Source organism: Folsomia candida, unplaced genomic scaffold (genome assembly GCF_002217175.1).
Source record: "Folsomia candida strain VU population unplaced genomic scaffold, ASM221717v1 Fcan01_Sc012, whole genome shotgun sequence".
Taxonomy (NCBI): Eukaryota; Metazoa; Arthropoda; class Collembola; order Entomobryomorpha; family Isotomidae; genus Folsomia; species Folsomia candida.
Window position 1 is genome coordinate 2,459,823 of NW_019091204.1, and position 27,908 is coordinate 2,487,730.

General features: G+C 36.1%; 3 protein-coding genes and 1 long non-coding RNA gene across 6 annotated transcripts; 2 read left to right on the plus strand and 2 right to left on the minus strand.

The window, feature by feature from the left end:
• Positions 1-6,005: 6,005 nt before the first annotated feature.
• Positions 6,006-7,721, minus strand: LOC110855389 (integumentary mucin C.1). The gene is made up of 5 exons (XM_022103819.2): positions 7,386-7,721; positions 6,501-6,747; positions 6,365-6,445; positions 6,218-6,298; positions 6,006-6,134 (listed from the first exon to the last, which is right to left on the minus strand). Exons 1-5 carry the CDS (start codon positions 7,634-7,636, stop codon positions 6,129-6,131), a joined length of 666 nt encoding a protein of 221 aa, XP_021959511.1. The 5' UTR covers positions 7,637-7,721; the 3' UTR covers positions 6,006-6,128.
• A 4,241-nt stretch (positions 7,722-11,962) lies between these two features.
• Positions 11,963-17,117, plus strand: LOC110855371. Of its 3 annotated transcripts, XR_004835948.1 has the most exons (9): positions 11,963-12,221; positions 12,284-12,476; positions 14,033-14,495; positions 14,591-14,695; positions 14,772-15,142; positions 15,219-15,323; positions 15,394-16,704; positions 16,794-16,883; positions 16,962-17,117. It is a non-coding gene; the product is annotated as an uncharacterized LOC110855371 (long non-coding RNA). The 3 variants fall into 3 exon arrangements; XR_004835947.1 differs by having other exon boundaries at positions 15,394-16,883; XR_004835946.1 differs by having other exon boundaries at positions 11,964-12,221; positions 16,794-17,117.
• A 5,104-nt stretch (positions 17,118-22,221) lies between these two features.
• On the plus strand, positions 22,222-23,381 carry LOC118437209. Its single transcript, XM_035856086.1, has 2 exons — positions 22,222-22,593; positions 22,667-23,381. The coding sequence occupies exons 1-2, from the start codon at positions 22,325-22,327 to the stop codon at positions 23,151-23,153; spliced, it is 756 nt and encodes a 251-aa protein (XP_035711979.1). The 5' UTR covers positions 22,222-22,324; the 3' UTR covers positions 23,154-23,381.
• Positions 23,382-23,739: 358 nt separating this feature from the next.
• Positions 23,740-24,426, minus strand: LOC110855198 (transcription initiation factor TFIID subunit 1-like). Its single transcript, XM_022103615.1, has one exon. It carries the CDS (start codon positions 24,424-24,426, stop codon positions 23,740-23,742), a length of 687 nt encoding a protein of 228 aa, XP_021959307.1.
• Positions 24,427-27,908: the final 3,482 nt, after the last annotated feature.

Consider the following 27,908-nt stretch of genomic DNA (forward strand, 5'->3'; position numbering starts at 1 on the left):
ATGTTATATTGATTTATTTCTTGCGTAAAATCCTTTACAATGATAGATTTTTAAAATTTGTAAAATTCCTTTAACAATTCTAAATCGGTATAACTGGCGTTCACAACATCCCACTACCCGCTGGAGATCCCTCTATGGAGATAATTAATAAATATTTAGTCAAATTCACACACCTATTGAGACAAAAGGTATGATAATGTGTGAGTCACAAAATATCATTTAATTTGTCACAAATGTATAGTGAAAAGCCTTTTTGGTTTCCACGTCACGGTTGCATTCAGTTTAATTTAAACCCATGGAAATAATAAAATAAAATAAGTATTATTCGTGATTTTAACGTGTAACGTAGTTTTTGTTATTTATTGTGATTTTAACAGGCGCCATCCAGCTGAGCATATCATAACCGTATTAAAATCAAGCTACATAAATCACAATAATTCACAAAAAAATAGAAAAAACACATTATGAAAATAACATACCTTCCACAACGAGGGCTTCTTGTTCTTTGAGACAAACATCGCCAAAATCTTTCTTCACTTCGGTCGCATCTTCATTCTGCGATGCACTTGCGCAGGCATCTTAACATTTTGTGCGCAATTATTCGTCTTATCCAAGTTGTTCAGGATATATCCACAGTAAACGCCAACCTAGAGATGAGAAGTTTTTTTTATTTCATACCGCAAAAATTTGCAATTGATTCCCTATTTTCTCAAGATGCCCTACGTAAAGACGGCATTAAAACATATAACTTCACGAGTACATATTTTTATGTCACCAAGGAGTTGCTTTCTGCCCCACAATGTTAAAATTTACCTCTTTCGAAAAACAGTTGCATTTCACGTTCGCCTGACGACACTCTCCAGGGACACACCGAGGCAAACTGAGATATTCGGGTTCTCCACAATTTGCGACATTATTTGATGTGACGAGCAAAATCGTGAAGATAACAAGGCAATGAAATCTAACCATTTTTTTCTGATGGACTGATTTGTGAAAGAAATTTGATTATTGATTCCACAACGTAGATCATGGACTGACGTACTATTGCTGCAGAAAGACTTTAATTATTAAGTAGTCACAATGCGCCACACGTTACACTTTGAGAGGATACGTTGATAATTAAAATTAATGGGCTCGAACTTCCTTATAAAACCTGTCATATCCTGCACAACCGAATTTTAATGAGACATTGTTGTAAGGAAGATGGGGAACTACATACGTATATATGTGCAAAACTCTTATAAGTAAATCCGCATGGAACCAAATATTTCGCAACTTGCCAAAATAGTATGATCAGATCTCTCCATGCCTTTGCGAAATGCTAAATTTAATTCAGGTCCTTCTCTGTCCGACTATTTGCATGGCATCCACCAACACCCCTGGAGGAAGAGGATTCATCGACGTACAGTATGGTCATCTGGTACACATCGACTTACAATTTCAGTTTATTAATTTTTTTAAAGTTAAAAATGATTTTTAAAATCCATCAATGTGGGAAAATCTAGTCCAAAAATTTCGTATAAATTTCGTGCCGCGGAGTTATCTTAATTTTGTCGACGAAGTATTCGTCGGTGAATATTATAAATAGTTCCATCGTGTTTATCACCGCTTTTCGATGGGGAATGTAGTTACCCTATTCAAAACTCGTTTATGCGACTCGTCGTGATGAAGTTTGCAAAAACCCATTTAAAGTTATAATTGTTTTTTAATGATGCTCAATGTTACACAAGTACGAAAATAGCATGTGGAATGCATCGAAATACTTAACAAGTATTCCTTAATTGAAAATGGGTGCAATTCCGAATTTCTAGTTTTATTCGGCTCCTTACTTGGTCGTGATCATCGCAGCGTTTTACACTTTCTCGGTCTGAATAAGGCAACGTTTTAGATATTTCATTTTCAAACGAGGTTGGTAATTGTAAGCTGTATATTATTCCTGAATAATTTTTACTTTTTGCGTGAATTTGATAATTTATATAATCCCGGATTCAGTTGATTACTGCGATTAACATTTTTTTCTCCGAAAAAATTTCCACTTTTTTCATACACTGATTCTCTCGCCTCGTTTCTGAATTTTAAGCAGTGGATTTATGGGGTCATATTTGTTTTCAATCCTCTAGTGTAATAGTGTTTGAACGGATTTGACAGAAATTCCAGATTTTTTACCTGCAAGATGATCATAGCTGGCGAGACCCCGTAATTTGACGTTGTGTAATGTGACGTCATGTACATTGGTCATTTTGAAATACTTCCTAACTCAATCCTTATATATAATAATGGTTTTTAGGGAGGATATGATGACAAGTTTTTTCTAGAATACTCTGGCTCGGGCTATTTCTATGGAGTCACTGGTTGCATTCTTGAGGGGATATGTACCCTTTTGAAAGGATGGGATATATGTAAATAAAAAGGGTAGAAGCATGGGGAATGTACAGCTTAGTGTGGTCACTGTGGCAATACATGCAAATTATAGTCGAACAGTTTGCTTAATAGATGATTTTCAACATACCGTATGGCATACTTATGTGACTGATGTACTCCTGCACATTATAGAGTGTGTTTCAAAAGTTTCTCCCCCTTAAATCACCAAAATTTTCATTAGGTTATAGGAAAATTTAGGCTGAAATATTCGAACTGTTTTATTTTTTTCAAAGTACCCTAATATGATGTGTGTCCACCGGCATTGTTCATCATTTCCTCGACCCTTGTCTTAAAACTTTGTGCCAGGTTTTGTAGAAGGAAAACCGGAAGCGAATTCCACTTTTCTTCGAAACGGGCTTGCACTTCTAGTCTTGTTTTGGGAAAAGGCTCCTGGTATGCTGACTCCTTTAGTATGGACCATAGGTTTTCGATTGGGTTCAAGTCCGGTGAATTTCCGGACCACACCCCCTTTCCCCAGACTGTTCCAACTTTGTCTTCCAGCAGCTTCATTGTTGACTTTGCCGTGTGTGCTGGGGCTCCATCTTGTTGAAAAACAATATTTTTTCTGCTTGAAAATATAGTGCCCTCCATGGCCTCGAAGTGTACGGGAAGAATTTTTTTTGATAATAGGCAGCATTGACTTTTTCACCCTGTGCCACAAAATGAAGCTTTGAGACGCCGCCAGCACAAAATCCACCAGCGACCATGATTTGAAGGTCGTGTTTGGGCTTTAAAATGGGTGGGACGTCCTCTCTATTTTTTGTCCTGTATCTCAAATTTTGTGGAGTGTATTGTCCATGCAGTTTAATCCAGCTCTCATCAGTGGAAAGGATGTTTGACCTCAGTTTCTCCCCCCGCGTCCTGGACGTTAAAATCCACTTTTTTCGACAATCTCTCCGAATTTAAGCCGGTCTTCAATATTCTTTTTGCTTAAAAGTGTTTTCTTAGTACTCCGATATGCCTTCTGACCCCAATTTGTTGTTTTGAGGTACCTAAGAACAGTTGTCGCGGAAATATGCTCCTTCTTCGTTTCGTACCGTTTTGTGAAGTTTAAGACTCTTGCGGTTTTTCTGGAGGAACTACCAAGTTTACGGTACATTTTTTACTTTATTTGACGTTTTGTTGTAGGGGAGAGTACTGTCGGTATTTCTAGCCTTTTCTTGTCCTTAAAATAATTTTTCTCTCTCCACAACCTCACCGTTTTTGGGGACACTTTCAGTTTTTCACAAATTTCTTTAACACCATATCCTTCACTTGATAGGACTTGTATTCTAATTCTTTCTTCCTCACGAGCAGGCTTGACATTTGGGCTCATTTTGCCAAAAAAATAAATTCGAAAAAATAACAGGTGAAAAAATTGTAGCCCAATTTATACCCAAAAATCGCGCGCGAGAGGCGGAGGGAGAAACTTTTGAAACACACCGTAAGTATATGTATGTCAGGGTATTCCGACCTGGGTTTTAATTGTTTGGGTTTTATTGGGTTTTAATGGGTTGTAAATGAATAAAACCCATTGGGTTTTACCAGGTTAAGTGGGTTTTATTTGGGTTTTAATGTGTTTTATTGGGTTTTAATTGAGTTTTACCTTAAAATTACATTCTAGAAAGTCAAGTACGTCTCCTATACATTAGAAGACGTTAACTCAATTCACCTAAGCAGTTTATTTGATCACTATTATAACATGAAAATCCAGAACAAATCAACGATTGACTCCATCCTCTAGCATTACAGATTTCAAGTGTTATAAAAAAAATATAATTTCGAAATCGATAAAATTTCCAATATGGACAAAGGAAATTTGTACATGATTGGGATTGAATTTGTAATAATTGCGAATTATTTTTTTACGTTATTACTTAAAACACTAGCCCAGAAGCCCGTCTTAAAGACGGGCCGATTTTAAGATTGACTGAAGACATCTTAAATTATGAAATTGTTGCAGTATATAATAGCTCAGTATATCCTTCCTAACTTTGATCTATAATCATATATTTCTAAGGAATTTTTTTAACGTTGCTAAGGAAGTTTTTTAACGTTGCTAAGGAAGTTTTTAACGTTGCTAAGGAATTTTTTTAACGTTGCTATGGAATTTTTTTCACGTTGCTAAGGAATTTTTTTAACGTTGCTAAGGAATTTTTTTAACGTTGCTAAGGAATTTTTTTAACGTTGCTAAGGAATTTTTTTAACGTTGCTAAGGAATTTTTTTAACGTTGCTAAGGAATTTTTTTAACGTTGCTAAGGAATTTTTTTAACGTTGCTAAGGAATTTTTTTAACGTTGCTAAGGAATTTTTTTAACGTTGCTAAGGAATTTTTTAAGGTTGCTAAGGAATTTTTTTAACGTTGCTAAGGAATTTTTTTAACGTTGCTAAGGAATTTTTTTAACCATAACCATAACCATAACCATAACCATAACCATAACCATGACCATAACCATAACCACAACCATAACCATGACCATAACCATAACCATAACCATAACCATAACCATAACCACAACCATAACCATGACCATAACCATAACCATAACCATGACCATAACCATAACCACAACCATAACCATGACCATAACCATAACCATAACCATGACCATAACCATAACCATAACCATAACCATAACCATGACCATAACCATAACCATAACCATAACCATGACCATAACCATAACCATAACCATAACCATAACCATGACCATAACCATAACCATAACCATAACCATAACCATAACCATGACCATAACCATAACCATAACCATGACCATAACCATAACCATAACCATAACCATAACCATAACCAGATCCATAACCATAACCATGACCATAACCATAACCATGACCATAACCATAACCATGACCATAACCATAACCATAACCATAACCATGACCATAACCATAACCATGACCATAACCATAACCATAACCATAACCATGACCACAACCATGACCATAATCATCGAAAATCGACTCGTGCTCTGATTGGCAGATACAGAAACCCAGCAGCCAATCAGAACGCAGGAATGTCACGGAAAATTTCACGGGACGGACTTTTCGAAATTATAATATAGATAATAAAACCCAATAAAACCCAATAAAACCCAATAAAACCCAATAAAACCCAATAAAACCCAAGTAAAACCCACTTAACATGGCAAGATCCATTAAAACCCGTGGGGTTTATTATTTTTGATTAAAACCCTGGGTTTTTCCGAACCCTTATGTATGCATGAATCTGAGAGCAGTTTATCAGCTCTGTTTGTTGGCAAATGCTGATAAAATTATCTTACCGAGTATGACTAACTTCCACTGACATCATAAGCAAGTTCTTATTATCGACTGTGCATTTAAATTCTACCCAATTTTATATTGGATTATTATGTAAAATTGTTATATCAAATTATTATGTCAAAACTTAAATTTTGGAAAGTAATAGACCGCAAATTCTCCGTAGATTTTAGCTTATCGGGTAAATATCAGTAATTTCTTGTCTCATTAAATTTCGTGCAATATGAAAATGTTCACAAATATAATTTTGGATATCAATGTTTAATCATATTAAAATTAATTAATTAAAATTATTTTGAGTCATATTTATTCAACAACCATTTTTATTCATTGAATTACACAAACTTCACATTATTTTTTACATTTTTAAACTTCATCTCGGACCCCGTCCTGTAATTCTCTCATAAGTGAAACTGTGTGTTCATTTTTTATGCCTGTTTCAAGAATTCCGAATCAAACATTAGCAGAATCGGAGTAATTTATAGGAAATAAATTTTTAAATTTTTAAACTACTCACGCAACGACCCGCAAGTGCACATCGTCCCCCACAACATTGACTACTACTTTGACACGTCATTCCCAAAGTTCTGCATGAAATCTGAAAATAAAATTATAATATTTTGGTCGGGATACTCAATTTCAGTGGGAATTATTGTCTGAATACGCATTTATTTGTGTAACACCCCCCAGATGCACAACATTGGGAATCATGCTGGCAAGTTACCCCGATCGTGCGACACCCAACCTAATTAAGAAAAAAAATCGAGTCAAAATTTACACCGAATTATTTAAGAACTTACACAGTTGCCTAGGTAACATCCACCCGATGTGCAACACTGACTATCACTATTGCAATCAGAGGGACAAGGTCGACGCGTTGTTGTAGTTGTTGTCGTTGTAGGACGCGTTGTGGTTGAGGGTGTCGTGGGGAGTGTGGTTGTGGGTGTTGTTGGTGGGCGTGTTGTTGTCGTTGGTCGGGTAGTTGTTGGGCGGGTTGTTGTCGTTGGTAGGGGAGTCGTTGGGGTTGTGGTCGTTGTAATTGGTGGCCTGTAATGGAAAAATCAAAAATTCAAAATCTTGACACGGTTAAAATACTACCAATGCGAAGGAATGAAGTGATTTTCTCACATTTTTCCCGGATTAATTTCAAATTGTTCACTACCAAGACCCGCATTTTTGCATTTTCCGTTTTGGCGATTAGGAGGATTTTGAAAAGAATCAAGCCAAAATCATAGGTTTTGAACACGCTATAACTTCTCGAACTTTGGCCCCATTTCAAAAATTCGAAAACATCCTAAATGAACTCCTAAGCAATATAAAAATTTGAATTTTACAAAATATCAAAGATTTTTTAATTGTTCCTAACTCAGAAAATGCATAAAAATGTCAAAATTTTTCAAAATCAATTTTATATCATCCGAGTTATTCTGAGTTATGAGAAATTAATAAAGCCATGAAACTTTGAAAAACTCGAATTTTTTTAAATTCGAATATTTATATGGTTTCGGAGGTCATTTTGGACTTGAAATTTTTTTGAAAATCCCGCAGAGCGTCAAAACGGATGCATTCTGGAAAATGCAAAAATACGGGTCTGCTTATTTTTGGTGGTGAACAATTTAAAATTTATCCGGAAAAATCTGAGAAAATCACTCCATGCCTACGCATTGTAAATAGGTGGTACATACCTCGTCCCTCCCCCACACTCTGGCACATTCTCGGGAAGATTGCAAGCAGAAATTGGGTCACTCCAGTATAAATCGGGTGGGCATTGTCGTATGATGGGATCCCCTTCGACGACACATTCGTAGTACAGGGAACAATTATGATGCGGCCAGAAGCGCGACTCGTCGGAACAAATTTCTTGTCCTAATGAATAAGATGAAAGTAGAATAAGTGAGAAAATTGTCATGTAAATTGAGTGCTCGGATTTTGTCATGGTTGAAGTGTTTTCTTTTTCTAAAGTTGAAGTTGAACTGAACCTGGCAACAATTATGGTACAAGTGGGTGGAAATTTTGTTGTGCAAAGGTTTATATTGCGGGCTAAAGGGGTATATTCATTTTGAGCAGGGTTGTATAATTACTTTATATTATAACTAATTACATATCTTTTAAAGAAAATAATCAATTGCTTAATTTTTAATTACTCAACAAGCGTAATTACTTCACTAGTAATTAATTAAGTTAATTATACCAAATTTTCTATTATTTATCGAAATAAATAACATCACTGACGCCTTCATAAATTATACCAGCTTGATAAAAGTGTACCATTCTTGTAACGAAAACTTCATCGCAGATCAAAATGCAAATACAGAAATATGCATAATTGAAATTCAGCAGTGTATAATATAATAGTTGTGATAAGTCGGGTGGTTTACAAATTTACAGGATAATTTTCATAATTTTATGCCTTATCCTCATAATAACTCACGTAATAAGAACAACTTCAACAAATACTTCTAATTTCAATTGAATGTCGAAGTGCGAATGATGTGTTCATTCTGGCAAATTAACATATAAATATATTTCCTATTGACTATGCATGTGGAAACGCGTATAACAACTGCAAATCTCGCAAATTTTCACATTTACGAAAATATCGCATAAAATTAATGAGAATTTTGGTAATTGTAATTTACTAAATAGTATCAGAGTAACTAGTTCATAATTATTAATTACTTTGGTAAAAAATGTCTCTAATTAATTATTAATGTAATTAATTAGAGACATTTTTTTGGTGTCCTAATTAAGTACATTAATAATTAATTAGGATAACACTGATTTTGAGGTGAACTCACGGAATTTCCAACACTCGAGGTGTTACGAAATGTGGAAAGATAAACTTGCCTCGTGTCGTGATTACTGACTAAATTTAGAGTCGAACAAACTGTTTTGCATAGTAATAAGTATCGATTAATTGATTGATTGATTTATTTATTGAAGCTTTATTCAAGTGTCTAACCAGTTCACAGTTACAAACCATGCTCTTACACAAGATAAACAATTATGTTTAACTAACTGTAAACTATATCTAAAAATTTATACTGCACATTACTCTTTATTATTTAAGCATGTCATCACATAAAAATTGTTTAAATTTGTTATAAGACATATTCCTTACATCCAGATCTCTCGGCAAATTGTTCCATAACTTATCGTACGAAATTTAACCGACTTTCGATAAATTTGCGACGATAAACTATCAACATTCATTAGTGGACAAATACGCACATTATGTCTTACCGAGAAACTACATTTACCTGCTACCATATCCTTATACGTACTTATACCATATCCATATCCTTATACATCCAGTAGATATATCAACATTTTTGAAATTTGTGAAATTTTGGACATTCTACTGCTGGTGACTCATTCAACAAAATTCAAAATTTCAAAAATTGAGATATTTAGTGGATATGATCACCAAGTGAAGTTTCCAAAGGTTTGAGTGTTTTGAAGAAAATCACGAAGACTCCACTTTTTAACATTGGTCGGTTTGGGGAAAATTCAAAAATTTGTGAAGAAAAAAATCCAAAAAATCCAACCTTTTACCATCGAGTTTTCCACAAATTACCAAAGAAACATTGGTATTGCATAAATTTTGTGAGATCTGCATTTTTGAAAAAATATGCAGATATGTATATATTTGGTATGCAAGGGATTTTTTTATATGTGACATCACGTATTTGGTCTCTTGGGGACATGTTTTGAAATAAATACGTCATATGAGGTATTTAACTGACAAGAGGTTCAGGAAAATACACTCGAAATAAATTTGTGGTAAATTTGCCAATTAAAACGTTAAAAATGAAATTCAACTCTGTAATAATTTCTATCCACGATTTGATAACATTCCTCACCATTTTGGACCAATACTAATCTAGCCTTCTTTTGACTAATATTTTTTTAATGAAATTTGCTGGAAATGTTCTTTCTTATGTTTATGCATGGTTAAAATTTCATAAATAAAACTTGCCAAAATCTCGAAATTCCAATTCCATGTAGCATAAAGAAAACAAAGACGGAGAGTCCAGCCAAGGACGCGGAAACGCCAGTCGTACCTTCCAGGGGAGACATGTTTTCGACAAGAGAGGTCCAAATACCAGGGTCAGGAAAACCCCGGGTTTTGCCATTGAAAACCCATACCTAGGGCTTTTACCTGGGGTTCGCGAGTAGTCGGGGTAGTAAGGATTTTGGAGGTAAGTTGACCCAATGCATCGTGAATTCAGTTGCAAAACAACCAGCAATTTCGCAACAAAGTTAAAATTAACATAAAATAAGGTTATTAATTCAATTAAAATAAGGTTATTAATTCAATTTTAGTAACTTATTTAGTTATAGAGTTGTAGTAAAGCCGAGTTACCATACTTTACAAAATTTGAAAATCCCGACTACCCTTGGGCGCTGCTCATATTTGCTACCCCAAAACCCCAATACCCCCAAAAATCCGGGGTAGCATACCCTGCCAAATACTTATAAACCGCAATGGAGACATATTTGCTGATACCTGTAAAAAATACAATTGTAAATTATAAATTGTTGTGCTAACTCAAATCTGCAGAATTGACAAACAATTAAAGCTCTTTCTCCCAGTTAAGTTTTCCAAGAAATTCGACCCCTTTTTCTCAACATTGTTTAAAAAGAAACTTTTTTTTTAAATTTATTGAATTAAAAAAAATAAAAGTAGAGACGAGACAATAAATTTCAAAATTTGGATTCGCGACTCTACTTCTATATGTTTTCTTTATGGTAAGTAATAACATTTATTTTACTCATCACAACAAAAACATTGCTGAACTCCCTAAGAAGAAAACGACCCATTTTTTATAACCTCCCAGCACGAGAAAATTTAAATGAACCATTCCTTGCAAAATGCCAAATAACGCGTTATTATAGAGGGGAAATCGATCCACCAAATTTCCCCTAGAATTACGAATTGGCGTCGAAACGATGCTACGAATCAATGAAACGGTGGAGATCATGGCTAACAAAATTGCAAAAATATAGAAGGAATAAAATAGTTAAATCTTATTTCCAATCGGTGACAATCTGAAAAAGAAGGCGCTTTATAACTATATTAAATAAATATTATTAATTCAGTTGCTTAAATTAATTTAATAAAAAATTATGACCACAATTTCTTCACGTTTATAAAACTTGTTAAGAAAAATGCATTCATATTAAATTCCAACAGAGGTTAAAATTTTCTAGAATTTACAAAATATTAATGTCCATTATTTTAGTCGTGATTAACCAATTATATTTTAATACGAAATGGGTTACATAATTTTAGCATGTTTTATAGAAATTATGAATACACCGTTTGTAATAAACTTTTTAGGTCGTTACATTCGTTATCCGAATGGGTGGACTATTTAAGTATGCATTTAAGAACCTATTACATCTGAAATCAGTATCTTCAAACAGACGTACGTTCCCTTTGTTAACCCTTCGCACAACGAGAACTACATTTGCGCAGAAAAGTATTAATTACCGCTCAATTAAACTTTGGAACTCTTTGCCACGTGATTGGGATGGGAATTTGAGTTATCCAAAATTCACACAATTGTGTCGCGAATGGTTAATTACTAAACGTAATGACGAAAATTTCTATTATTAAGGAGTGAGTTTAGTTAGTTAAATGCCTATAGAGAATTAGTTATGTGCTTAATATAGAGAATTAGCTATAATTGTGTCATGGTGTGTAAACCAATTTGTAATGAATTGATCTCTATTGACACGTGAATAAAGGTTATCAAATCAAATCAAATCAAAATAGTTTTCACGTGGGAACATACATCACTTATTAATATTAAGCATTAGCATAATGTAAGCATTAGAGGATACGCAACACGGGGCCACGGGTCAATTAATCAAAATCCAATTCATAACATCCCCCTCCTCTCATTATGAAACCTGGCAGAAGAAAATGCGTCAAAATTACACATATTCACAGGTTTGCATAGGGGCCATCCATGTGTTACGTCATCAAAAATTGTAGCACCCACCCACCCAACGTAAACATTAAGGGACAGGGAATTTTAACAAGGGCAAGATAGTCCATCAAAACCTTTAAAATGACGACGTAATATATGCACGTTCCCAAACCTGTATTTTTTGCCTCCCAACGCACACTCATCCCATCATCACTACTTTGACTCTGTTATGCTCTTTTTATTGTGGGGCTGGTTACCTGGCAACGAAGGAAGTGTGTACAACGAGGGATAAACAATTACTCACCTTTATAAATATTTACCAGCATGCATCCTCACATCCAGATACATACACATATTCTAATAAAAACTGGTTGGATATAGAGAGAAATTTTGCACACATGTCACAAAAGCAAAAGTTTTTTTATCCTCTCGCACACAAAGTCACGTAGTCGCCAGCAGTATTATTTTGTGCTCTTTATAAATACATAATTAACATTAAATAAATATTTCGTGGAAATCAAACGGAATGCGATATTTAGTCAATTGAACGGGGGAACTATAAATTTGATGGAAATGACAACGGTAACATTTACATAAATATATCGGCTTAATTTTTAACTTACAAAATTTCGTATTTTTGTTAGTCCGTGAAACACTTGGTGACCGTGTTTTTTGTCCTGCTAAGTATCCTTGTTGCGGGAATAGGAGGTCAACAGTATTTTGATGGGTCGGGAAATACCCCGAATTCGCAGCATGTGGAAGAATGCAGTTTAACAAATTGTGATTCCTACGCAAAATGTCCGCATGGATGGATGGAACTTTACACGGAGCGATACAGTGAGAAAAATATTTTGTTTAGTATTAAACCCGATTACTAAAAAAATTCATAAGGGGATGGTGTAAAGTGTAACCCTGGGATCTGGGGGACATTTTAAAATTGTGTGGTCCAAATCAATACAACCAACGTTTCTTGGGACAGTTTGTGCGATGGTGGGAATTGGTCAAAATATTTGAGATAAAAGTTGAAAAAGGGGTGATTTTTACCAAGCGGAGGAAGCAAACCCAATCAAAAAGTCGTCCGTTTTTCAAATTTGAGGTCAAATATTTCGACAAATTCCAACCATCGCACAAACTGTCCCAAGAAACGTTGGTTGTATTGATTTGGACCACACAATTTTAAAATTTCAGCCAAATCGGAGGGTTACACTTCACTATCATCGTATTGTCCGTTATTTCCTACTTAACCTTTTTGTTACTAAATTAAATTATTTGAAAAGTCGTTATGGACTGATTTATTTTAGAATTGCAAAACTCAAAATTTAAAAAAAGTCGAAACACTCGAAAAATCCACTTTTGTGGATGGCCTTGATGCAGAAAAAGTTCAGGTTAAAAAAGTCCACTTCTTACCACGAATTTTTCCACATTTTACAATTAAGTTAATCCATTTTTCAATTTTGTCATCTATTTTGGTTGTAAAGATTAAATGTAAAATTACACACATTTGTGTATTTCGTCCTCAAGGGAAAATAAAATACTACACAAATGTGTGTACTGCACCGTCAAAATTTAAAATTTTCAATTTGTACCTGACTAAAAAAAACTGGAATTTTGCATTAATTTTGAGACCTATACATATTTTCTTTGCTTATGTGACAATGCAAAACACACTTTTTCAAAACAGAAAAATTACATGCATTTCAAACAATTAAAATTATCCCATATCGTGTATTTTAAACCAAGTTCCTTAGAGACCAAATATGATAAAGAGAAATTTTCCATTGTCAACTAACATGAAAGTAGAAAATTGACAATAAATGACAAACACCATGGTGAAAAGTCGAATTCTTTCAGCCGAATTTTTGAATATTTTCTATATCAACTCCATGTAAACATATGGAATTTTTATTTTTTTCGAATTCGTGTGATTTTTGAACATTAACAAAACTCAAATTCTGAGGTAAATGGCAACAAGGGCTTTGAAGTTAGGGTCCAAAAGAGGTTCTAATTATTAAAAATTCAATCAAATTTTAAGCCCCAATTTACAATTTATTTCATAGCCGGTAAACTCATACTACTCAGCCCAGGCTGCATAAACTTTTTGGTTGTCCGTGGTTTCTCCTAAGTGGATGATGCAAGGATGTCATTCAAAATTGTCATTCAAAAATTGAAAGTTGGGGAATTGCATGAAATTTTCCCTTTAATTTTGTTGTCAACCGCATATCAAATTGCATGCAATTCCCCAACTTTAAATTTTTGAATGACAATTTTCATCCTTGCATCATCCCCTTAGGAGAAACCACGGAAAAACCAAAAAGTTTATGCACCCTGTCGTCACCCCTTCCAATAAATATTCCCAATTAATTATTTCGTTAAAACTGTTACCTTTCCCCCAGCGTGTCCTGGTGGCCGTGAGAAGAAATATTGCTGCTCCCCTGGCCGCACGCCGCTCTGCTACCACACCCCCTGCGCCGGCCCTTCGCCCTCGTCTCAACGGCTACCGAGAATGGAGCCGCGGCGCGGCGCAGTGTGGGCGCAGGGACGAGCACACGCTGCACTGCTGCATAGACGGCCATCTCCCGCAGTGCTTCAACACCACGTGCTCCCCCGCGGGAGATATTTCAAACCAATGTCCAGGCGGGTATAGTCAGGTCGCTTATTGGAAAGGGGCCGGTTGGGAGTGTCCACCCCACTTGGACATGCGGACTTGTTGTAGATCTGAGCAAAACCTTCAAAATCAGAATCCCTTTACACAAGGAAACAACCCGTTTCAAAATAATCAACCAAATTATGATCGTAATTACCAAAATAGTTATCCAAACCAAAATAATAATTATAATCAGCAACAGAATTATCAGGGTAAAATTTCAGAATTTTTTTCAAAAAACAAACAATTTACCATTAAATGTCTCGAAAAATTGAAAATCTTGATTTTCCTAATTTTTTATATGTAGGTGGCTCCGATTTCCGCTCCGAGTCTTGTCAATACACTAATTGCGAAACTTATTCGCCACGATGCCCAGGGACACATTCGTATGAATTATCAACGGACAAAAGTTGTGAGAAAAATTTTTCTCCGGGTTTTATAGAATTTTTACACTTCTGCAAACCCAATTACCCCCTTTTTATTTTCAGATTGTACACAAGGCCGAGAACGAAAACTTTGCTGTCGTCCCGGTCAACTTCCGCCGTGTTACGATACCTCCTGCCAGTCTGCCACGAACCTAAGGTGTCCCACCGGTTACCGGGAATGGAGCCGGGAGCCGGGCGCCTGTCGAGGAAACGGGAACGAGCAGAGACTCCACTGCTGCGCGGATGGCCAACTCCCCACCTGTTACAAAACGCATGTGCAGATAATCCGACCTGCGCAACCGGATTTTTAGAGGGAAATATCCCCTCATCAGGACAGAACGAGTGTGACTGGCGAATGTCGCGAAAAACCTGTTGTCGCCCGGGAAACAATGATTTCCAATTTGCCGGAAGAAGAGACGGGTTTTCTACACGGGGTGAATTTTTTTTTCAAAGAAAAATATATAATTCTACGGAAACAGGTTTGTGATTATTTTAAATTTTCTTTTTTAGACCAACAACAATCCCGCGGAACACCGGAAGGTTGTCTATTTTCAGACTGTCAACAATACCCCAGATGTCCGTTATCTTACAGAGAAATGTTTACTGACAGAAAAAGTTGGTTATAAAAAAATTTTAGGTTTAAATGTTCCCTCAAAAATTTTCAAAATTTTCAAAATTTTAACAGCTTGTGCAAGCGGTCGGGAGAGGATGATGTGCTGTCGTCAAGATCTCCTCCCCGAGTGTATCGATACCCTGTGCGAGTCCACCTACTCGGTCCGGTGTCCCAACGGGTACAGGGAACAGTCTCGGGGTAACCAGGGGTGCAGCAGTAGCCTAGATACGAAGCTGTATTGTTGCTCTGACTCCCGCCAACTGGGCCACTGTTACAATACGACTTGCACGAACAGCGGAGAGGCCGAGTGTCGTCGGGGGTATGTTATGACTGCAAGGGGAAAAGGGGTCGAGTGGGGCTGCCCCTGGACGGCTTATAAGTCGACATGTTGTGAAACTGCAAGTTGGAATGGTGGTCGTGGTAATTTTTTTCACAACATCGGCCTGATAATAGTCGTTTCATTTCTGGTTTCATTTTTGAGCGCATATGTTTCAGTTTAGAACAAAAATACAACTTTCATTATGTTTTTGGAAACCCGCGTTGTAAGCAGTTGCCATAATTCTTCTTCAACAGCACTTCCAAGTTTGTCAAAAAAATCGTTTTTTTCTGCTTTTTTGTATATGTACAAGATACGAAAAAGTTGGGGAAAGCGAAAAACGCGATTTTTTTGACAAACTTGGAAGTCCCTAATATCTTGTTTAATGCTTTATTGAACTTAGCCCTTGTTTTTCAGTTTTTCGTGACTTTCCCTTTATGGGAAACCTAGGGGAAATACTATATGTTTAGAAATATTGCATTTATTTTAGTAAGCTTTATATTTTATTATAACTTTGCACGTTGACTTCGTTAAGGGCACGTTCATCCATGACCAAGGGAAAAATACAGGGTTAAGACAACTGAAATAGTAGCATTTTGCACATATTTGTTACTACTTTTGTAGCTTATGCACACATAGCCATAGACAGATTTGTGCACTTGTAAAATTTTTCATAGAGAATAAATGACAACTTTTACCAAGCTTATGCATCTCTGAGGTTGCTACCCTCTGTCATTCTGAATTAAGTATTTAATAATTTAACTGGCATTCAACCCAGGGTCATATATATATGTATTCATATAATTAGAGTGTGTAAACATTTCGAATCCGTTGTAAGATATGTATTTAGCGTTGAAGTGCCACACCACATGGCCGTCGAGTAAAATTGTGGTGTTATTATTAAAATAATTAAAATAATCAACCAAATATTGACCGATGTGTCAATAATGTTAACAATTTTCACAGTGCCATTTTGGCCACATTTACAACAAACATTCCTGTATCTTAACCTCTTTTTGACAGTAACTTCCGTAAACCCCTCGTTGCCACTAACCCCCGAAATTAAGGTTTGTCAATTTTCAAAACTGATGTAAATTCGGAAAAAATATGTTTGCATGGATTTTATATATAAAATATTCAAAAATCCGACTTTTAGTCTGTACATCCGACTTTGATGACCCCCAGCACTGGTCGGATCAGAACCATCTTCTAACTTAGGGAAGGTAACGATACAGTGGAGCTCCAGGTACAATTCATACTCATGACATAAAATAGCACTTGCAAACATAATTTTTCGTGTTGAATTTCATATTGATCAAAATAGGCGATTGGGGACCCATTGACACGCCAACTTAATAATGGAAGGCGTAGCAAGGCAGTGACCTTTTCCCGACGCAAGCTTCCTTTTCTCAATAACAAAGTTTCATCGAAATTTACATTCAAATTTTCACCAAATTTTCATCAAAATTTTCATTATGACCTTCATCCAAAATTGTCATCAAAATTTTTATTATGACTCTCATCCAAAATTGTCATCAAAATTATCATTATGACTTTCATCCAAAATTGTCATCAAAATTTTCATTATGACTTTCATCCAAAATTGTCATCAAAATTTTCATTATGACTTTCATCCAAAATTGTCATCAAAATTTTCATTATGACTTTCATCTAAAATTGTTACCAAAATTTTCATTATCCAAAATTTCAATAAAACAAGTTTTAACGCCCAGTGTGATTATTTAGGGTTATACACATAATCTCAGAACAAATTTTTTCGGTCTCAGTGAAAAAAAATGAAAATTTAATCCTTTAACGTCATTGGATGTCAGATTATAAATCTGGTTTGCAATCCATTACAGTCCATCTCAACATATAACTCTGGTGGTGATGAGTGGATCTTCAACACAGAGAACGGACTCTGTGCAATATTAGAAATGGGGTTACGATTATAACCAAAAAATAAACGTATTTGACTCCACCGTTGTGGTTATGAATTTGTCACCAACTGGTTATAAATTTATTAGTTCTGGTGAAAATTTAATACCAAGTCGGTGAAACTTTATAATTAGTCGGTGACAATTGTAACCACTTGATGGCAAATTCATAACCACGGCGGAAGAGTCACATACGTTTACTTTTTGGTTATAATCGTAACCCTATTTCTAAGAGTGTGAGGGCTCCCTCTTTAGCATTGCCAGACCGATGATTGACAGGTTGTTTTAATTTTTAAAATACATTTCAAAGTGTAGGAGGCTTATACAAAGAGAAACTATCAAATCGAGGCGGGCATGAAATTGCCCATAATTTTTAAAAAATGATGAGACACAAAAATTTAAGTTTGACGCGTTTTCCTGCCTTAATTTATGTTGAAAATTTACTGGAATATTCCGTTTGAAAAAAATCACACCGACCAAAATTCTTAAGTATTACAAAAACTGCAAATGTTGGCTATTAGTCGTAATTTACAAAGATCTTATCCGTAGATTAGTTGCACATAATGTTTTCAGCGTCTCAAAATTCTAAAAATAAAAGAGTTTTAAATGCATTTCTGAAACCCAATTTAAACATCCGCCGCCACCGATCGGGAAAGTTTTGAATATTTTGTCGTATGCCTTTCCTAAAATGTTATTTGATGCAAAATAATTGGTTTCCTGATCGCTGGCGACAGAAAGTTAGAAGAGTTTTTCTGAGTCAGAATTTTATACATGTATTTGTATTGATTTTCTGTGTAAAATAATCTGCACTCTTAGCTGCCGGGAACATTTGTGAAAATTCTGGGAAGGTTCCTAATCCCAGTGGAATATGCACGACACCATACACACATTCTCTCTCCCCAATAAGAACTGGCACACAGCTAAAATCCGCGTCGATTGGAAGGAAATTTTGCAACTAAAATGCGCATAAAAGCATCCAGATGCGTCTAATAGTAAGCTATTACTCGTGTAATTCAGAAGCATAAAAGAAGCATAATACACATGTGTAAAATGTGAGTATTATTTGAATAAAAATTTTACGCACGTAATACTCACATTTTAGACACGTGTATTATGCTTGTTTAGTATCCTGTATACTAAAATCCTATTTTAAATATCCTATTTTTGGTGTGACGGTCTTACACGTTATTTATGGTGGAGATTTAAAAAACCACCATTAGTTTGACACTGTTTATGCAATGAGTAAAATGTGCATATTTCAAACAAATGTACAAATCTCGGACAAATGTGAAGTGTGATCGTCGTAGATGTACTTTATGACGGGGATTTTAAAAATCACCTTTATTTAGACCTATGATTACCCGGTGACTGTGTAAACGTAGCAAAATGTTCTTGACTTTCAATGACAGTGAAGAAATGTGACATTTTACACATGTAAAATGTGCAAAGTTTAATATGCAAATATGTAAAGTTTCATAAATATTAAGTAGTGGTCGTTTGCATGATATAACTTTATGTAGCTACGTACATAGTTTTAAGGTTTAATCACTAGGCTTCACTAGGCTGCTGGCTGCGTGAAAAGCATTTGAAAAATGCACGTTTTGGTTTAGCTCTTGCCAAATATTTCGCGGAAACGTGATTTTGCACCCCATGTTCTATAACAAAGTTTAAGTTTCACTAATTTATCTATCGATTAATCCTGTTGGAAAGGAAATCGAGGTGTGACAGTACTTCAGTTTCCCTTGTAAGTATTAGTACTTTATTTTGTTACGTACTATCTTAAAATCTCTGTCCTCCGTGTACACGTGGTTAGCCCAGGTTGGATCGTAGTAGCCATTAGCTTCCAGATACCCTTTCCCCGTTGAATAAAAATTTAATTCTGAACCAAGGATCGGAGTGAATCATGTTGTACGGCACCGACCGTACAATGAATCTAATTATACCATGAATTTAAAATTTATTTTAGTTAAGTGCCAGAATATAGCAAATCTTGGACCATTTTCCTTCTCTCCGATGCTATAAATCATACATCCGCTGGTTCCAGTAGCAGTGTGCCTTAAAAGAAGAGATTAATTTTCTCCTTGTGGTTTGTTACCATTAAACAAGTATACCAAAATTTAGACTCACAGTTTACGCATATTTGCCAACCTAACTAAACATTTGTTCCTACGTACTTTCTTTTACCATCATTAGTAGCAACTATTTCTTACAGAATGATCAATTTAATCCATATCGATATACAACGCACGGCAAGTTCATTAATAATTCATTTAATTTTTATCATCTATTTAAAGCTGAAAAATTGCTCGGTTTCGTCTACCTACTTAATATCTTTTAAAATTAGTAGCTACTCAAGTAACTTGTATGAATAAGAGCAATTATAAAATGAGTTGGTTTAGAAATATCATAAATACTAGGCAATTAACTGGTCCCCATGGTAATACTTATACTAATATTGAGGCAGCTTTGTGTGCAGAACAACCCAGTAATGTTGCGATAGACCATATGGCTCAAGGCCACAGCTGGGCTGGATGTAGCCTTAGAGGATGGATAACCTACCCAGATATCCAGATAGCCAATATGGCTCAGGTTCAGGACTGGCCTGGACGTAGCCTTAAAAAAAATTCAACTCAGATATCTGGATATAGGCCAATACCAGGGCTTGGAAGGACGCAGCCGTGGCTCATGAACCCCTATCCTTACAATTGTGACTAAAGTATGGAATGGATGGGTTACAGGAAGAGAAACAGACAGACAGACGGAACTGCTTAAATATGTAACTCAATTATTTTTCCTAGACAAATTCATGATTTTCTAAACATATTAGTTTTAAGTTATTTAAGCTATCAACCTCCGAATTTGTTTAAGATACCAATACAGTTACAATTAACTTATTCATCCAATCTTTATTAAGTAGCCCAAGCTACTTTATGCGATCGGTTAGTTAGTCTGTCCGTCCGTCTGTCTGTCCGTCAACACTATAACTCGAGAACGCATAAAGATAATCGAAATCGGTTTGCGGCATCATACATATGACCCCAGGGGGAGGATCCCGTAAACTTTTGGACCACACCCCCTCGGCGTCAGGGGTTGTGGTCGCGGTGTGATCGGGGCAAAATGAGATTTATAGCGCCAATTAATCTATGGATGAAATCCAGTTAAATTTCGTGTTTTAGAGTTAAGCAAAAACACATAAGACATGTATGATGCATGATTCTTCTGAGAGGTTCGATATAAGTGAGGAGACCTCAATTATTTTATTGGAGATAATTATTTTATCATTAATTAATTGATGTTTGGGCATTATTAAAATATGACTCGGAGAATTATTTGTTTTATTAGCTCACCCTGCGTAGCATGGGAGCTATTGAATTCCTCCTGTCCGTCCGTCTGTCCGTCTGTCCGTCTGTCCGTCTGTCCGTCTGTCCGTCTGTCCGTCTGTCCGTCTGTGTGTTAACGACTCTCTTGCATCAATTGATGCTAATTTAAGCGAGTTATTGGCATTCGCGGCCGAATTATTAGCGTCACTGACATCGAAAAATCCGTGACTTAAAATGGTGCCAAATAATTCAGGAAATAGTTGCAAAGCGCACCGAAATTGCAGATAAACCGGAGGAAATAACTATAATTCTGACCTGTTTTCCAAGATTTGATGTCAAAATTATGGATTCATTTTGCTCGCTTATTTCATACCATTGGTGCGAAATTATATCAAAATTACCTGTATTATTTGTCCGATTATTCTGCATCATTAATGGATAATTATACCAAAATTGTGGATCTATTTTATCCGATTTTTCTGTATCATTGGTACGAATTATACCAAATCATTATTACAGGGTGAGCTACTTCTAACGTTACTACGGTTTATTTTGTTATGCATTCTCAGCATTTTTGTGCTACTTATGTATCGTGCTTTGCCGCACTTTATTTACATCCAATTGCTGCTAATGAAGCCATATAATACTCGGAGCCATATAATGAAGCCATAGAACTACATCGTATGTTACCAATAATATTCTTAACCTCGTCTGGTTTACCATAGCCGCCAGTTTCCGTCTCAACCGACCCCTATGGAACTGCCCCCTGCAATGGGATCCCCAAAGGAGGCGGTTCTTCCACAAAAGAGGAATCTCATTCTGGTGGTATGTCGCCATCTTTGGCAATATCCTCCTCCTGTGTTGTGGCTCCATCGGATATGTTCTTTACGGCGAAATGACCAATCTCCAGAGACGATTGCCACTCCATTTCTTAGTCGAATACGTGCTAGGTGGCGTTGCTTGTCTTTTCGTGATTGGCATCTGCATCTACATCACATTCTTCGCCGATGAGACCGTCATCGTTGTCAATACAATAATTCGTTTGTACGAAGAATTTCATCCATCTGTCAATCCTCTGAGGGTAAGATTTCCGAAACAGGAAAAATTGTGCGGGATACGAATCCCGAACTTTTTGGACGCCGATGGAAAAATTGACAGACTAGGTACGGTATTAATTCCTTTGTGCTTTACTAATTAACTTATTTCTCTAAATACCTACATTTACCTACCTTCCCCAAATACCAATACTTTATAAAAGAATTAATCCTCCTATATTTAAAAACCAATTATTTAAGAGTTAGATTAGTTTTTAGTAATACCTAATTAATAAACAGAAAATTAGAAAGAACCCAGGGCTGCCTACATATTAAGAGTATCGATTAAGTATCTTGTTTAAAAATTATGCATATTATTAAGGTCTGACCCTACTAATGGCCTTGTTACCAGCGCCCTTCATCCCTCTCCCTGTGGCACTTGCTTGTGTCTACCTTCTCAAAATGGATGTCTTCATCTTCATCCTGGAAGACCTTTTCCCGCATTCTGTGGCTAACAGCGTATTCCTCACCCCCTTCAGGGTAGCCCCCATATGGATTGCATCTGCCGAAATGTGCAGAATATTCCCGTTCGTCGCCTTCGTTATGGGCGTTCCCATCCAACTATTGTCCAAATCGGGGCAAATTCTGCTAAATTCAGAACTGCGGTAAAATTTTTATTCATTCCACAAATGTCATGCCTATTACCATCATAATGTCCCTACTACTTAAAATTAATAGTGGGGAATCCGAAATTCAAAGAAACGCAATTCTTGTACAGTTCAATCAACTGCGTGTACTAAACGCCGCGATGGAAAACGTCCTTGCAGCCATGACATTTGTCCTCATGGGAACCGGCCTCATAATCTCATCCCTGCTGAATTTTGCCACAATCAGATTCCTCGACGCCGCCTTGCCAAGGGTCTTCTACTTAATGTTCCCATTTTTATCGACCACCACCCTCGTCATTATTTTCACCCTGCTCCCATTCGCGATTCAGGATTACGAAAATTCCGTAGCAACTTTGTCCAGATGGAGAGAATTAGTAGGCTTGAAGGATAAAGAATTGCGCAAGAGGCTACTCGCCATGCGACCCAGGATGTATTACGCAGGCCTAAATAAGCACTATTTCTACTCTCTTACAAAATCTATGACAGGCACTTACACGATGGCCATTGTCGATAACACCGTCAATTTGTTAATGACCATCCCATCTGTACATATCTGAATTTTTTCAAGCAATTAGACAATTTATTTGAAATTATTTAAGTGATTATTTAAATTATACACTTCCATGTATTTTATTTTAATAATTCATAAGGATCGTGGAGATAAACACATCACAAAAGATATAAAGATACACACCCAATAGATTGATAAATTATTTATCAAGTCGAAATCAATGTATTTATCATAAATACATTGATTTCGACTTGAAATACAAATGACATAATTCTTCCAATATTCGCAGTTGTCATTTTAATTTCACTGACATCACTGGATATTACATATATATAATCACATAACCAAAATTAAATAAATGTATGGAAAAAATGGCTGCAATAAAAATTAATTATGCTACGCCGTTGTCAATAATGTCAGTCATTTAAATTTACGTATCTCAAGTGAGAATATTCTCCTAATAATATTACCAAACTGTGGAATTTTAGTAAAAGAGGATTATCCGATCGGATATCCGAAGTATGCGTCGGATTGACCCGATCTGATAAAGATATTATTATCTTTATAATTTTTAAAATATTTTATAATCTTTATAATCTTTCTTTCTAATCCCGATCTTATCCGATCCGATATTACTCAGATATTTTTATTTGCGATATGCTCTGATGATTATCCGATCCGCTCCGATGATTATCCGATCCGCTCCGATGATTATCCGATCCGCTCCGATGATTATCCGATCCGCTCTGATGATTATCCGATCCGCTCCGATGATTATCCGATCCGCTCTGATGATTATCCGATCCGCTCCGATGATTATCCGATCCGCTCCGATGATTATCCGATCCGCTCCGATGATTATCCGATCCGCCCCGATGATTATCCGATCCGCTCCGATGATTATCCGATCCGCTCCGATGATTATCCGATCCGCTCCGATGATTATCCGATCCGCTCCGATGATTATCCGATCCGCTCTGATGATTATCCGATCCGCTCCGATGATTATCCGATCCGCTCTGATGATTATCCGATCCGCTCCGATGATTATCCGATCCGCTCTGATGATTATCCGATCCGCTCCGATGATTATCCGATCCGCTCCGATGATTATCCGATCCGCTCCGATGATTATCCGATCCGCTCCGATGATTATCCGATCCGCTCCGATGATTATCCGATCCGCTCCGATGATTATCCGATCCGCTCCGATGATTATCCGATCCGCTCCGATGATTATCTGATCCGCTCCGATACACCGATGTATCCGATACACCAACCCTACACACACCTTCTGGGCATATGTTGTTTGTACGCATTCTTTATAAAAAATACAAAAAAGGCGACTACGTGGATAATATTTATCTCCAGGATTAATATCATACCAATATTTGCGTCAATTGTGACGCGCACATTTAATCCTGCTGTTCATAAATCTTTATCATTGGTTAATGTATTGCAGATTTTCATAGAATTTCACATTATCAATGTAGATTTTGCATATTGCTTTCCAGATTTAAAAAATTTCAATAATTAGTAGTGTATTGATTAGACTGTAATATCTTCAATTATAATTCTACCACCTCCCCTGATGAAGATAAGAGCATCTTGTCGAAATATATGGGGAAAAATAAAGTTTTTATAAATCAACATCAACCCACAGAGTCCGTTTCAATTTCCCCGAATTAAGAGTGTTATTATTTCCTTCGTTTATAAGTTTTGTATGTGTGTACATAATTGAGTATTTGTCTGACAGGATGTCGATTTATTTGTTATTCTGTTGGGCGGTGTAAGGAAAAATATTTTATATAAATTAGCATACCGGTGTATGTAGAGATTATGTTTTAGAATTTCGTGTACTAATTGTTTGGGGACCTTTAAACATTAAATTAAAGTTAATTTCATGGATTGGACACATGGCAGAAATTTGTAAGCAAAAGATTAATCTACTTAATTATTGAAATGGGGGAAGCGTGGATAGGTTTTAGTTGGAAGGGTGAATTAACGAGTCGAGGGTCGAATCCTGATACCGTGGGAACTGCAATCTTACTTCGATACCAATTATATTAAATCAAAAAATACATTTCCTCACAAGTTGTCTATCTTTACTTGTAACAAAACTATGACTATGATAGTGAGACTATACAAGCGTTGTTAAAACACGTCGTTCCAACTGTTAATTACACTAACCAGAAATTACTTAAATTTATTCTAATAAAAATGTCCGAACTTATTTTAATTTTAGTTAAGTCGTCAATGGAGTAGGCACTGATGAAGATATTTTATTATGATATGTCCATGTCTACTAAGGCATATTCTGCATGAGTTTATTACGCATGAAAATATTCACATAAATATTTTTTTGATTTTATTTATTTTTAAAAAAATAACCATTTCGGGAAACACCACAGTATCAGGATTCGACCCTTGACCCGTTAATTCACCCTCCCTACCTATCCACTCTTCCTCTATACCAATAATTAAGTAGAATAATATTTTGCTTCTGTTAAATTTCTGTTACGTGTACAATCCAAGAAATTAATTTTAATTTAACATTTAAAATTCCCCAAACAATCAATACAAGAAATTCTAAAACATAATCTGTACATATACACATAAGCATACAAATTTCTATAAAATATTTTCCCTTCCACCGTCCAACACGAATAATAAATAAATCCACATCCTGCCAAAAAATATTCAATTATGCACACACATGTCAGGTTTGTAAACCAAGAAAGTAAAGCGGGGATGAGAGACAAGTAAACTATTAAACCAAGCAAAGTCCAATTTATAAACAATATAGCCATTTGCTATATAAATATCTCCAACATTTTTTTCCCAAAGCTCAATCTCACAAACGACAGTACAAAGAAAACATTACAAAGAATTACATAGGGACTGTCCATAAATCACGTGATCGATTTTCGGAAAATTTTTACCCCCTCCCCCCCCCCTGGTGACCTATATGCCCCATGTTATAATTAACATGGGAAGGATAGGAGGCCTTGACCCCCCCCCCCCCCTCCCCCCAAATCGATCAGCTGATTTATGTACAGCCCCATAATTAATTCAAAGAAGTTTCGTAAAAAACAATCAATATTTATATCATCATGGCAACCGTTACTTCACTAATGTGGCGATCCCTGAACACCTTCTCACGAGGGTTTGCTCTCCTCCCCCCATGTCCAATAGAGTGGGACATTTCCAAAAAAAGATTTATTCCCTATACAAATCCCAAATCCTTGTTTTTCTGGAAAGTTTTGATGCTCTGCTTATTTCTGTCCAATATCGTCTACGTAATTTTATTCCTTGCCGCCATGCTTGGTACGGCAACGATGACCTTGGTAGAGGTCATGATATCCTGCCTGTTCTTGTCTATTGGTGTCTTCGCCAATCTTGGGGAAATCGTCATCTTCATGCATGTCGGAAATATGGCTCAGTCGTTTAATTGTGTTGCGATTTTGGAAAAGCAAATCAGTAAGATGCATAAAATCTCAATCTGAATTAATTTTTCTTACCGCCATCCTAACGTTTCTCATTGTCCCCGTAGAATTTCCCACGTCATGTTCAACTTCACAAAAAGCAGGAAAAATTGACATGGTCGGCCTCGTCTTAAACTCGATCACCTTTTTGTTCGTGATTCACACAATAATCGTTCCCATTTGCGGTATCTACATCGGACTGGACCCTTACAGTCTCTTCGTCGCCCGCGTAGTCCCTTTACACTGGCAAACTGTGGCAAAATATGGCATCATTCCATTAAAAATCATCCAAATAGGGTCCTGGTATCTTGTGGCGCGAGTCTTAGCGATGACCATGTGTACCTGCACTTTAGCCGCGTATCTAACGTTGTCCTGTATTGAGTCCCTTTGCGATAAATCGGGGCTAATTGAGACTACTAAAATTTCCCCATACCTGGTGGAATATTCCTCCTGCGAATTAATTCTATCCATATCGTATCCCTTTTTAGCTCCGGCTGTCGCACTCTGCCTCCTAAACGGCTTTGTCTTATCAATCTTGTACAACTTTATATCACTGAAGATGCATCACATGATTCCGATGCCATTTTTTGCGGTATTTCCAACCTTGGCAGTTGCAGCCATCACTATAATTCAGACCATGGTGCCAATCGCGATTTCTATTCACACCGACACTACCGAACTTCGCAATATTTGGAAGCGATTCGTAGCCTCGAGCCAAAATAAGAGACACGTCGTGAGGCAAATTAGAGCGAAAAGGAGCATTTGCGTCTACGTGGGTGTGGTAGATCATAATTTCTTCATATTTTGCAAGTCATTGCTCCCGACGTATTATGAAGCCACGGTGTATTACACGATTACCGCCTTAATGTCCATAGACACGAGTGGGATGCAGATTACCGTATAAACTTATTTATGCCACTTGTTTACAGCACACTTGTACTCTACATTGCCATTCTCAAGTTATACCTCTCAATTATAACTTCAAAATACATCTTACAGAATTGCCTGCGTGCATTACATAAGCATTAGATCCCTAGCTAATCTTGCAAGAATTTGTGTTAGTGCAGATAACTAACAAATAACAACACACACAAAAGATTACACAAGACGTATTTATATTAAGATAAAGTGAAGAATACGCCTGCTGAAAAATGATATTTATTATTAAGTTTAACAATTTTTAACATAAATGTACGAATATATCAGTTTACTAAATCATGTATTAATTAAATGTTATTGAAGTTGTAAGTTTTAACTACTTGATATAATTTTTGGAGTGAGTAACGATAGGTAGTATATATATATATATATATATA

Bases quoted from the DNA above. Each gene is read 5' to 3' on its own strand.
- LOC110855389 (XM_022103819.2), bottom strand. From the start codon at position 7,636: ATGACAAAATCCGAGCACTCAATTTACATGACAATTTTCTCACTTATT. The intron at 6,748-7,385 runs GTATGTACCACC...TTTCCATTACAG, and splicing joins GAGTGTGGGGGAGGGACGAG to GCCACCAATTACAACGACCA. The intron at 6,299-6,364 runs GTATTCAGACAA...TTTTATTTTCAG, and splicing joins GGTGTTACACAAATAAATGC to ATTTCATGCAGAACTTTGGG.
- LOC118437209 (XM_035856086.1), top strand. From the start codon at position 22,325: ATGGCCTTGTTACCAGCGCCCTTCATCCCTCTCCCTGTGGCACTTGCT. The intron at 22,594-22,666 runs GTAAAATTTTTA...TAAAATTAATAG, and splicing joins CTGCTAAATTCAGAACTGCG to TGGGGAATCCGAAATTCAAA.
- LOC110855198 (XM_022103615.1), bottom strand. From the start codon at position 24,426: ATGCGTACAAACAACATATGCCCAGAAGGTGTGTGTAGGGTTGGTGTA.